The sequence below is a fragment of the Stegodyphus dumicola genome, chromosome 8 (assembly GCF_044657685.1).
Source record: "Stegodyphus dumicola isolate Sdum_Otavi_A_Nest chromosome 8, ASM4465768v1".
Classification (NCBI taxonomy): domain Eukaryota; kingdom Metazoa; phylum Arthropoda; class Arachnida; order Araneae; family Eresidae; genus Stegodyphus; species Stegodyphus dumicola.
The window spans coordinates 61537881-61551021 of NC_140775.1; the positions used below are offsets into that span (position 1 = coordinate 61537881).

General features: G+C 29.6%; 1 protein-coding gene across 2 annotated transcripts in view; it reads left to right on the forward strand.

Moving 5' to 3' along the window:
* The window catches only part of LOC118195406 (coiled-coil domain-containing protein 149), a 54220-nt gene that overhangs the window by 27344 nt on the left and 13735 nt on the right, over positions 1 to 13141 (forward strand). Inside the window, exons 8-10 of one of the 2 annotated variants that reach the window (XM_085821898.1) lie at positions 4471 to 4566; positions 10181 to 10259; positions 10669 to 10813. In XM_085821898.1, coding sequence (XP_085678024.1) covers positions 4471 to 4566; positions 10181 to 10259; positions 10669 to 10813 — 320 coding nt within the window. The remainder of the gene's footprint in view (positions 1 to 4470; positions 4567 to 10180; positions 10260 to 10668; positions 10814 to 13141) is intronic. The other variant, XM_085821899.1, reaches the window with a different exon arrangement.

Here is a 13141-nt window from a genome sequence, read left to right on the forward strand (position 1 = left end):
AAGTTTAATTTCTTTGCCTGTTCTAAAACATTATAAAATTGTGAAAAATAATTCTAATTCAGTAATTACAAGTAATATTGTATTATAATTACAAGAAGTGTAATTTCTTGCTTCTTATAAAATAAAATTCAAAACAATGAAATGATGGGGGGGGTCACACTTTTATTCATGCAAAAAGTAAAGGCCTTGAGATTTACATAACTGTAGTTTACTACAAGTGTGTTTATAAGGTAGTGGTTAAAAGGCAAATTTAACAAGTGAATTTCACATGCCTATATTAAGATACCAGAATTTTGAGCCTAAAAATTCAAACTATGAATGTTATAAAAGCTTATAAATTAGGCCATATGCTTAACAAAGTCTTGATAGCAAAATGAAGGAACTGTATGCATTACAACAGTCAAATAATAGTTAACACAATAAATACAAAAGTCTTTTTGCATTAGGAATATTTTACAAACATTTAACAAACCAAACTGATGTTGTACAAGAGACTGTGTCATTGTGTTTTCCCAGCATTTCAAATTAAATAATGATGATAATGATAATTACTTTTGTAATTCAAAATGAAATGGATTTTGCTGCTGAGAATGGGTTAAATTGACTGACCAGTGGGCTTCTTTTTTAGGGGGTGGGAAGAGGGAGGTCAGAAATCTATTTATAAAACTGCCCCTCTCCAAAAGGCTTTTGTCTGGAAATAGATTATGATGGAGCTAGATAGATAATTGTTTTTGTTCATAAATTAGTATAATTCTTCATATCAAGTTTCTCCTTGTCAAAACAGCATGTATTTTTTAATGTAAATTAGAAAGTCAATTCAATATATATTGAATAAATATTGAAAAACCATCAAGTAATATTTCTCAAACTGTTCATTCCATCGAAAACTTGGAAGAACTGACTGGTATGGGTATGATTGACGATTACACTGAGAATAGCAGACATTATGAAACATTGTTTTCTTGATTCATCAATGAAAATAAAGAGTTCTCTAGTTTAATAATGTTTCAGGTATATTAGTCATGCATTCTTTAAAAACTAATTTGAGTCATCTGTTATAGAATTTTTATCATGTAAAATATATATTTAATCTGATATTTGGCCCTCATTTTCAGTACATGAGTTATATTTTCTTGTTGAGAAGGCATGTTTGTTTTGAAAAGTAAAGGAGGAACACTGTGAAGGATAAAACTGGGCATCTAAAAAAGATTGAGGTAACAGTAAATAATGCTTAAACTTTCTAATGCTAACAAATAGAATTTGCTATATTTGGTTTTGGTTTATTTGATTATGGCAAAGCACACAAGGGCTATCTGCCTATGAGGAGAGATGCCTTCGTGGAGGAATTTCTAGGGAAAATGAGCTTGTTACCCATGGGGAAAACTATGAAAATGCCCATGCAACCAGCTTGTTCACTGGGATTCAAACCCCAAACCGAACTACCAGTGTTCACCAACTTTACCGCTCAGCTGCTGGTGGGCCATAATGCACATTCATTTTCCATTATTTTAGGACCTTGAGTAATTATTTTCATTATTAATGCATTATTACAGTTGCTATATTTTTATATACTGTCTGTTATATCATTTAGTGATTATGGTTAGGGATACATAATTTTATGAAATAAATGCAAAAATTACCAGTATTGGTGATTAAATGCAAAATATTGTGTATCAACCTTTTTTTTTAAATGAAAATGCTGTAGTTTATCTGAATGAATGTAAGCAGCATATTGTTGTTGGGAACTACTCTCATACACACCTCAAATTTCTTGCCAAACATTTTTGGCGAGAAACTCCATGGCACCATATTACTATTTAAATTTTTTGTCTAAGTTTCAAACTTTAAGTCTAAAATGTCTGCAAAAACCAAAAACATTTTTAACATACAATTTACACCAAAAGTCCAAAACAAAAGCAAAAAATTTAGATAGCAAAAACATAAAGTTTCTAATCAAAAATATTTGACAAGAATCCATGTACACAGTGATCTGTTGTAACTTAAAAAACATCAGAGAATTGCGCAATCTATGCAGGTAAGGAATCTAGGAATTATGCACACGTCGGTAAAATAAACTAACTTAACAAAAATAAATTTCAAGCAATATCATGTACACACCATTCTGTTTTAACTAAAAAAAAAAAAAATCAGCGAATTGCATAACCTAAGCATTGCATACAAATCAACAAAATAAACTAAAATAAATTACAAACAATTCAAAAAATGACAGTAACGACAGAAGTTCATATAAAAAAAAAAACAATGAGCATAACATTCTACAAAATAAGAACAATGATAAAATAAAATGCACTTACCATTGTGAATGCTTTTTCAAACATCAACAAAACTCATCAATTTCCACCACTTTATCCTTCCACCCTATCTTCCGAGACACAAAGCATACAAAGTTCAGCATACATTAATGAATGAAATCCGCATAAACACACCCATGAACAAAAGACTCGTTAACAACTCCAACATCATACCTTTTAATACTAAATTTACCTTGCACACAATTCAAAATATGTGACTGAAATTTTGCCACCACGTCTTTCATTGCAACATAAGCCATTTGAAAACGCCCACCAAACCAACCAACCACTCCAGCAAAATAAAGTTTCAATGTCAAAAGGGTTGCCATACAAACAACATTTCACCAAAAGCCAGCGCAGAACACATATCGCCACATTTGTCGATGATTTACACCTGAGGGCATATATAAGAATAGTACCTGTCGTTGTTCTCAATTAATGAAAAGCTAATAATTCAAGTATTAATTTTCTAATGAAATGTTTAGAAAATAAAATTGTATCTCATTCAAATGACTTTTCGTATTTAAATTCTGTCTAAACCAGATTTGAAATGTAGCTGTATAAAATTATGCATTTGCTCACATTTTATGTAGTCATCTAGGTAATTTAGGTAATAATTAATTTAAGTCTTCTCTTGACAATATGTTTTTATAAGCAAGAAAGGTGAAGTTCTTCACCACAAGCACAAAATGATGTTGATACTGCAACAAAGAAGAGTTTAATTAAAATTGACTGTACACATACTATTCAATGCAGCAAATGGATTTATGCAAGCATTTCTGCATCAGTTTTGATGCCAGACTTACTGTTATAAAACTTCCCTAAAATAATATTTTTTAAATACTTTCCAAAAGACGGTACTTACGTATTATCGCAACCAGGTTTGCGCGATTTGTAAGTTTGAGTAAAAAAGTATGAATAGAAAGAAAATGTACATTTATTAATTACAGATAATTTTTAATATAGTTTTTTATATTATTTTCTTTTAAAATATAAAATAGCAATTAATGCCTTCCGGTTTCGAATTTGAATAAGTTGCAGAATTATTTTTTCGGCGGAAATCTTTTGGCTATTGCTTTTAGCACTGATTGAAAACTGTCTTCGCCATTAACAGCTTGAGGCCATATAAATTCGATAAAGTATGAGTCAAGATGAAATTTAATTGAGGTTAACTCTTTACACCAACAATAAATGAAGCGCACCGCTGTCACGAATGAAATTCGGCTACCTTCAAACCAATTTCCGGTTCTCACACCCAAATGTTGATTGCACTCTTCGACGTTACATTTCCAGAAGATTTGCTTTCCAAAATACAGTTTCATTTTATGAGAATTTTTACAAGTACGTTCGTTCGGTATAATTCCATATCCCTGCAACAATTCAACAGCATCTTTTTCACTCGCAGGCAGATCCCAAATACCCATAGTTAAAGTATTTCAGGGCATTCAATCTAACCAGTAAGAAAAATAATTTCTTTACGAAAAACTGCGTATAACACGTAGTGTTGCCGTAAGTAGGGTTGCCGTATTTGGCGATTTATGCGAATTTTGGCCTGGTTGTGTTAATACGTAAGTACCCAAAAGACAATCTCTTTGATGGATACAATTATAATAAACAGTGGTCAGTCAAGATACTTGTGTTGATGTCATATAGGTTCTTGAGGCAACAACTTTCTGTTATGAAAACTTTGCAAAGGCAACTATTCAAAGCTTCCATGCCTCTTTAATAACATAATCACCGATTTAGATTTCATTTTTATTTATTTATTTATTTATTTGTATATTTATTATTTTAAACAAATGCAACATTTTCATTTTTGAGTGTTTGTTTTCATGGAATTTTCAATTTTTAATGTGAAAATTATTTACCCATGTAAATTTCATTTGCTCTCTGGTAATTTTATTTCTCAAAATAAAATTTGCATGTATGAATGATTTGAAAAATTATGTTTTTTTAAACTAATTTTCTTAGTACGTTTGCGCGATGCCATGTTCTTCATTTAGGATTATAAAACTGTAATGCTTTATTTTCCCCTTACTTCCCCCCAAAAAAACAAATTAAGGAAGATGATATTCATTTATCCCACATTTGTTTTGCTTTGCTTTATTTTATTTATTTGCATGTTGGACTCAAATACAAAAGAATAATTGTTATTTAGGCACAATACTATGCAGAACGATTTCCTCCTTGGGGTTTTGTTACAAATCTGACTATGCCATCTGAAAAGGATTTATACTATATAACTAATTTTCTGGTAATTGTTTATCTTGTCCTATGGGTGATTTAATTTAATATTTTCTTATTCTGTTAGGTAATCTGCAGGTATACTTCATGCTCTGTTATTAAGTATCTGCTTTTTATGTCTCTCATTTTAACAGTTATCTGCTGTGTTTCTCATCATGGATTGACATATCTTTTCGGTCATTCTTTTGATTATTTGTTTCATCTTCTCTTGATTAATCATAATGAATACTTACTTGTAATTTTAATTAGAACCTTTTTTATTAATGATTAAATTAGCTCATAGTGTAGATTTAATAATAGTTGCATAATTTTTCTGTCTTTTATGTATGTAGTATAATGAGTACAATTTTCAGAAACAATGAATATGAACATAAATCTTATTTTAAAATTTCTCTTCCATATTCTTATATGGAAGTATAAGAATATGGATGTCCATATACTTTATTAAGTATGTGCATATACTTTATTAAGTATTGTTTTTTAAGAATCCTAGGCAAGAAATTTGAAATAATGGTTCAGATCTCTATGTTTCAAAAAAGTATTTTCTTTTATTACTGCCCTTATTGAATAATGTGTCTCATTTAAAGTATTCATCATTTAGATATTCTTTATTCTAATATGTATAATATCATCAGCACTATGTCAAAATGAATAGTCTGCAAAATCATTGCATCTAGAGAGACAGGTTTAGAAATTTGAATTGAGGAAAATTTGGCATTATAATTTTGGCTGGCTGAATGATATGATTGTTTCAGAAAAATTGCAAAAGGCTTGGGTTCGAAACTTCTGTAAAATATGGGCATTAACAACTAATGCCTCTAGTGAGTATCATGTAAAATATTTTATTGTATAGAGTTTCCTCTTGAGAATTTAATGGTTAAGGAACAGCTTGTAAGGTTTATCAGTTGAAGTGGCATAGAACAGGAACTGGTATGGAATAGGAAGTTAGGCCATCACCATTTATGTTGAAAGTTTGAAAGTTACAGTTTGATTACTTAGCAACAGATGTAGATAAGCAGTATGCATTATTCACCTGTTGCTGAAAATCTTATCCACCTATCCATGATAGTTTTTTAAACCTTTCTGTGTAGTTAATGCCAGAGCATGAGATAAATAACAAAAACAGCAATGCAGAGAAATGTCCTATATTTCTCTGCATTGCTCTAAGAATGTTTTATAATTTTATGCAAATCTGTATTGTTATTGATTTTATTTTTTGTATGAAGGTATTTGAATTTTATATCATTGCATGTTACATATTTATTTACTTTGCATTATTTTATGTTTTTATGTGTTTCAGTGCTTTATTATTTTATAGTATTTATAATTGTATGTGAGTAAACTTTTAAACGTATTTATCTGTTATTGGAACCAGATTCAGAAATGTATGTATGTATGCTCATGTTATATATGTGCATATATGTGTGTATGTACACACACATATACATATGTGCTTACTTATATACGTGCATACATGAGCACATACATCTATGTACACATGCATGCATACATATATTTCTGAATCCAGTCCCGATAACAGAAGCATACCCTTTGAAATGACTGAAGTATTTTGAATCTGTAATGACTAAAATTCTTTGCAGAACCCCTATATCCAGAGTTATTTTCCGTGCCACTAGAACTTATATTGTTGTCTTCATCCTTCTTATGAATTTCATTTTCATGATCTGAGAAAAATTTTATTTCATTCCTATCCTCATCAATGAAAGCTCATTGGACTTTTCTCTTGCTTTCACCTGATGTGATGGTTGATCTATATTTCATATGAGGAAAATTATTTTTTAACCAATGAAAAGGAATAATAAAAAAACATAGATAACTTTTTATACATTTATCACAGAACTGCAAAATAATTACAGGTATTTACTAACATACTACACAATATAAATATGTTTTGCATGCATATCTAAATGCATGTAGATACTGCCTTTTCAGTTTTATTCAAAATTTTAAAAAATGAAAGGTATCATCAATAGATGATATCATGCATTAAGGTGCATCCACATGATTATGTTGGCAATGTAAATTAGAGAATGAAACACACATCACCAGTAAAATTTGTCCAAACAAGGATGTGAGCAATGTCTGCATTTAGCCATTAAAATTTTTGGGCAATAATAATAATAATAATAATAATCTTGACACTCAAAGAAGGTTGCAAGCATAAAAAATTCCGTTTGCCATTTCATGGTCTGCTCAAAAGTGTGTCACTCTTGGCTCATTTTAGTATGAAATTTGGTTTAATAAGCAATTTAAAACAAGAAGGCAAAGTGTTTTCAAATACATAGTATGTAGGAGAATTGAATTACATGAAAGACCGTCCGTCATTTAATAAAATCAACTTTATATTTTTAAATTTTTTTTTAAATGTTTGTTTGTTTTTGTGGGGGAGGATGCTTCTTTATTATAAATTTCTAGACAGCAAAAGGTAAAAATAAAGTGATTTATATATAAAAAAATATATATAAACATGCTTTTATATTTAAAAAATGTTAAAGTATTAAATTAAATATATAATGCTTCTATGTGATCGCTTATTTCTTTAAGTGGAAGTGCCTCCAATTTCTGCATTAAAAAAGTTAATATTTCTGATATAATGTGATTTTAATTAAAGTTTAGCACAACTTTGCTGAAATATTTGTCTTATGAATATCAAATATAAATAGCAGCTTTCATTTGCATTCATTCTATTATGATTTTTCTTAACATACTCCTGATGATTATAAGCTTAAAAAAATAAAGGTGACCATAATTTTAAGTATCTTTTTTTTCATTAAATGTACAGAATATTGAGATAGTATTGAAAATATTTAAGTTTTCTGGTAATTCTGGAAGGCCCACCAATGGCCAAGCAGTAATGTCACTGAACTCTGGATGTTCGGCCGAGGTTAGAATCCTGTGAACAGGCTGACTGCATGGTCATTTTTGTGGTTTTCCCCATGTTTAACATGTATACGAGACAGGTTCCATTAGAAAGTCCTTCACAAAGGCATACCACAGGCAGATAGCCCTTGAGGTGTTGCTGTAATCTCATAAAACCTAAAAAATCTAAAACCTGGTAATTCTGATAATAATATTTTTTATTTGAAACATACAATGATTATATTTGTTATTTGTGTAATGAAACCAGTTTTTTTTTTTTTTTTTTTTTTTTTTTCGTATTTCTTATTGACAATGAATATCTTCACAGGATTAAAATAGATTGTTTATCATCAGTTGGGAGTGATGCTACCATTTAAATGTAAATAATTTTATTATTGCTGCATATAATTTCAATTTTGTATTTAGAATGAAATTCAAACTTTGGGCGGGTTATTTACAATTATGTACATAATAAAACACGTAACAAAGTAAAAGTAAAGAAATATTGTATGCTAGAGGTGCATATAAATCAGTACACGATGGTTTATTGATTGCACATTTTAAAATTAAAATTGAAAATGGTAATAATAATAGGTAAACTAAGATTATAATGATTTATGATTAAACATAAGAAACATGTTGAGAAAATGGGAAAAGGTAGTGACGATGTGAAATTTCCAGAGGTGAAGAAAACTTTGAATTGAAGAGTTGATGACTGAGGTCCAAACTCACCCCTTGCAATCTAGCGTGCTGACCACTCAGCTTAGTTGTGATGATGATCCTGTGCAAAAATAATGGAACATGTAGGTGTCACTGCAGTGATAGTTTATCTAATATTCAAAAAAGTGTTTGTTGTATGATCCATGTTGTAACTGTCCTTCAAAATTTTGTAGCCTTATTTTATAGAATGCTGTCTCACAGTCAACTGCTTTATTGTAGAAGTTGTTATTTTATTGTATTTAATACTGAGATACTTACATAGCTTCTGATTACGGATGAAATGTGGATATCTGTAATAATTAAGAGCAGTAAGCAAGCTATTGTATGCAGATAATTTGATTTTGTAGAAACTGTTATTTATTTAGGTTCTTATTGTTTCCAATGGTCCATAGCTGTGAAGCATATGAATATATTAGTCAGATAATTGCTTTATAGGCATGCATCTTTTTCTTTAAATTTCAGTTTTCTACCAATATATGGTTTGGGAGAACTGAAGGTGTCAAACAATGGTGATGGTTTCATTGATGTGGGCAGTTATGATCTCTTTATATAAAAACTCAAAGCTATGCACTTCTGACACTATATTGAAAAGTGAAAATGAGAAGCTATTTCAGATTATGGCACATTATTCTAACTCAGACAGTTCTAGGCTGTTCGTTCATGTTGCGAGCCCCTCCCCCAAAAAAAAAAACCGGAAATTGCTCATGTACAGTTTAAAAAAAAAAAAAAAAAAAAAAAAAAAACTGTGCATGAGCAACCTTAAGTTTAAGTCCTCTACCTAATGTGAACTTGTAGTGAAAAAACTAAAAAGTAGTGACAACTGTGTTGCAAGCGTACTTGCAATGCACTAGGCTTTTAATCATATAACATTGACTTGTTTATTAGCAATATCCAGCATACGATTTTATTAAATCAGTAATATTAACAATCTATTGACTGTTAAGCCTTCAAAGGTTAAGAACTACAGATAGAAACTATTAATTTTTTTATGGGCTATGGTGACAAATTTTCATTGCCAAATTACAATATTTGATGATTTTTTTTTTGCCTATTTTTGTAAATTTTTGAAAGATTCCTAAAGACATCATTTTTTTCCTCTTCCAATGGCAGATTGTGAACAATTACAAATGTGACCCAATCCATTAATCTATATAAGGCCGGATGTGGTTATCTCTTTATTATGGAGGCACCTAATAGGTGGGGCCATCATCGCCTTTCCTATGAAGGGACGGACAGTTACAACCATGCCTTCTCCGGCATTCGAACCCAGGCCCTTCGGCATCGCAGTCAGCTTCCCTGACCACCATACCGACTGGGCGACCTGAAGACATCATTTGAGGCCCTATTTTGATTTTTCTAATAAATAATACCATATTTCCTTTGGCTGTAATATGAATAGGAGTCTTCAATAAATGACAAATTCGCCTAGTTATGAACATAAATGCTGTTGAGTTTATTAATCTCTTTATGCACCAATAAAAATTCAGAAAGTAATCTTTTTCCCACTATTTCGGTGTACCCAAGTTAACTTAGTTGAGTGCATTAAGAGGTTAATCATAGATTCTAGTCTCTGATGTGTTAATTTCGAAATTCATATAACTTTCAAGTTGTGGATTTTTGATTCAGTAGTTCTATGTTTTTAGGACTGAATTCATGATATGTGTTATTATGTTAAAAAGAAGCTTCAGCTTTAGATATTTTTCCTCCGTACATTATTTTCAAATGATCATTTTCATTAGATTTCTCTGAAAACTGCATTAAAGGTTTAATTTTTTCTTTTTATAAGACCATGCTTATCTAGGAGATATTTACAAACTGATACTATAAAACTATATCTTTAATTTGTAATAGGATAAAATAACGAAAAACAACCTACAATTGCATTTAAGTGAAAGCAGTAAAAAGTGCACATTCTCAGATTAAGCATAGTGCTGGTGATATTTGTTTTATTCTTTTTATAAGTTTTTGAAATATATTTTTAAGATTGTGATGTGATCAGAAATGTTCCTTTTTTCATGAAATAGGCTCTGTTAGAAAAGAAGAGGCCCAAAGGTGGAATGAGAAGTTCAATAGCATCTGGTTTGGCTGTTAGTGCAAAACAAGGTTTGCCCAAAATTTATAATTTTAGTGTGATGAAAAATGAAAAATAAGCAGCTCTAAGTATTTTCTTTACAGGATTCAACAGGATTTAATTTCATTTTAAATAAGAAGTCTAATAAAATTTAATATCTTGAAATTTTCACATTTTTTTAAAAATCTTAACAGAAAATCAAGCTGTTCATGTTCTCTTTAATGGGGGGAAAAGTTTTTTTTTTCAGTATACTTTTCAAAATGTTTCATTATAAATTTCATGTAATCATTAACATATAAAATGTAAACATTATACTTTTTGGTTGTTGAAAGAATTTCAAGTGAATATTTTCAGTTACATCTAATTTTGACCTGTTTTAAGCAAAGCAATTATAATCCTTTAAACATTTTGATATTTTAATCTTGTCCTTTTTTTTTGCAGTAGAACAGTTACTACAGAATAACCCCTTTCTTGATCATTCAAGTAAATCTTCAAATGTTGTTGAATTTCGAAATTTAGTGATGACATTATTGGAAGCTTTGAGTGATAAGAGTATTGCTCTTTCACACCAAAAGAAAACGAACAAGTAAGTAAAGAGAAGAACTGCATATGTTATTTTCACATCTTATAATGAATTTGGTTTATTACAAATGATTGAATATAAGATTAATAAACGAAATTTATTCTTTAACATATCAATTTTCAGGAAAGATTGTATAAAAGGGAAGTAGTTATAGCATAAATAAAAGTATTTCATTCAGAGGTTAGCTTCTAGAATTTGTGAAGAGCTTTAAAAATAAATTTTGTGAACTTCAAATGTTCTAAAACAAGGTACTGATTTTTTTACTAAACTGCATTGATTTAAAAGCATATTTCTTGATAAAGGATCCATGAAAAGGAGTTTTATGCATAGTATATTTTTTTAATTAATGCCATTCTTCAAATATTATGCATACTTTTTAATGTTTTAGTGAACTTTTGAAACTAATACATTTTGTGTTTCAGTTACATTTATAGTCGTTTCAGTTACAATTTTAGTTGTTTATAAAAAAGTTGCTTTTTAGAGCAACTTGTTTCTAATAATAACTTTTTAAAATTGGCAAGCCTTTATATATAAGTATTCTTATCTCTTCAGGTCATACTGCATTTATGAAATCCATGCATTAGATACAACTGTAATAAAGGTTCTTAAGAATAAAACATGCTCACCTGCTTGTCAAGCTATTTATTTTATACAGGAATAAAATGGCATTTAAAAAGTATAGTAATTGATTGGCAATGGTGCTCTTCTTCCTCTGAAAGCATATATCTGTAATTGTTAAGTCAGCGATGTTATGAACAGTTTTTGGTATCTTTTCCTGTTGTATTTTTTTTTAGGATATACCTACTGCAAAAAATATTAGCTAGAGAAACACAGTTAAATATAGCTGTCTGTATTATTGATAACTTTGTGCTTTCTGAAACAATTTTGGGTGACTGCTTTCTTGTTTGAACTTTTTTTGGTGTATCTGTGTGTGTAACTGCTGCTACTCTTTTTGTATATTTGTTTATACATAGAGATTTATATATAGATTTACTTAATTACTTAATGATGTTAAAATAGATTGTTATATTTTATATTCATATAAAATTATCACATGAATAATACATACTATAGCTTTTTAATTATTCTATATGTAGATATATTTTTTTGTATATTGGGTGATTATACTCTGATGATGGGAATGTAGTGTTTTATATAAGATGTACCAGAAAGTTCGGTTCAATAGTGTTATTTCAATTTCAGCACAATGCAGGTGTTTGTTTGAGATATATATGGTTGGTTGCCTTTCTTTATCACTGCATTTATAAACATCTGTTCTTCTAAATTAACTGAAACAAAAATGTCTCATGTCACAAATAAGTGAGATGCGATCATGGGAACATGGCTAATAAAAGTCATTTACAATGCTATATTTTGTATGAATACCAACAAGGAAGAAATACAGAAACATCAAAATTTAGTGGCAGTTTTTGGTAGAGATGTCGTTTTAGATAGAACATGCAAGAGATGGTTAAAAAATTTGAAGCAGAAACAAAAATGAACCTTTTCTGGATTGAAAGATAGTTTTCAGAGATACTATCAGTAAATGAATGATTTAGATTAAACAGTCAAATAAAAGAGGCCAGTGATGTTCATAAGGAAGCACATCATACTGCTTCATGATAATGCTAGACCACATGCTATTTTGGTGACTTGTCAAAAATTACAAAACTAAGCTCAGAAATTCTGCTGCATCCACCATATTTCTCTGGCCTAACACCCTCCAATTTTCACTTGTTTCTCTCCTTGCAAAATTTTTTGTAGAGGCAAAAAAACTGAAGCAAATGTCAACCAAGCACTACTTGAGTTCTTTGCCTCTAAGGACAAAACATTTTTCAAAAAATTAACAAAGGATTATTAAGTTTCAAAAACTGGACGAAACATTTTCCAAAACTACTATCTATAAATTTCCATCTTGCTGGCAAGAAGTCATAAGTAACGATGGAAATTATATTATACTATACATGTTATTAAAGGTATGAAAAATATTTTTTTTTTTTTTTCTCTTTCCAAAGGTGCAGATTTTTCCGGTAGATCTTAAAATAGCAGAAAATGCAGCACCTATAGTATTCCAAAAGTAATGATAATATTTTAATATTTAGTGAGGTATGAATAAATTTTGTAGACAGTTAACAGTAATTAGAATTGAATTTTTTTAGCAGAAGTCTTTAAAACTACTGCATTTAATAATTTATAGATGATTTCTTTGTTTTATCAAAAGCTTATGATTCGCTTTATCAAAAGCACTAGCCTCATACCACTAAATGTAATACTATGAATGGTATTATTTGACAGAAGTGTGGAAAATTTGCATTCCCTCTTGCAGCTGCA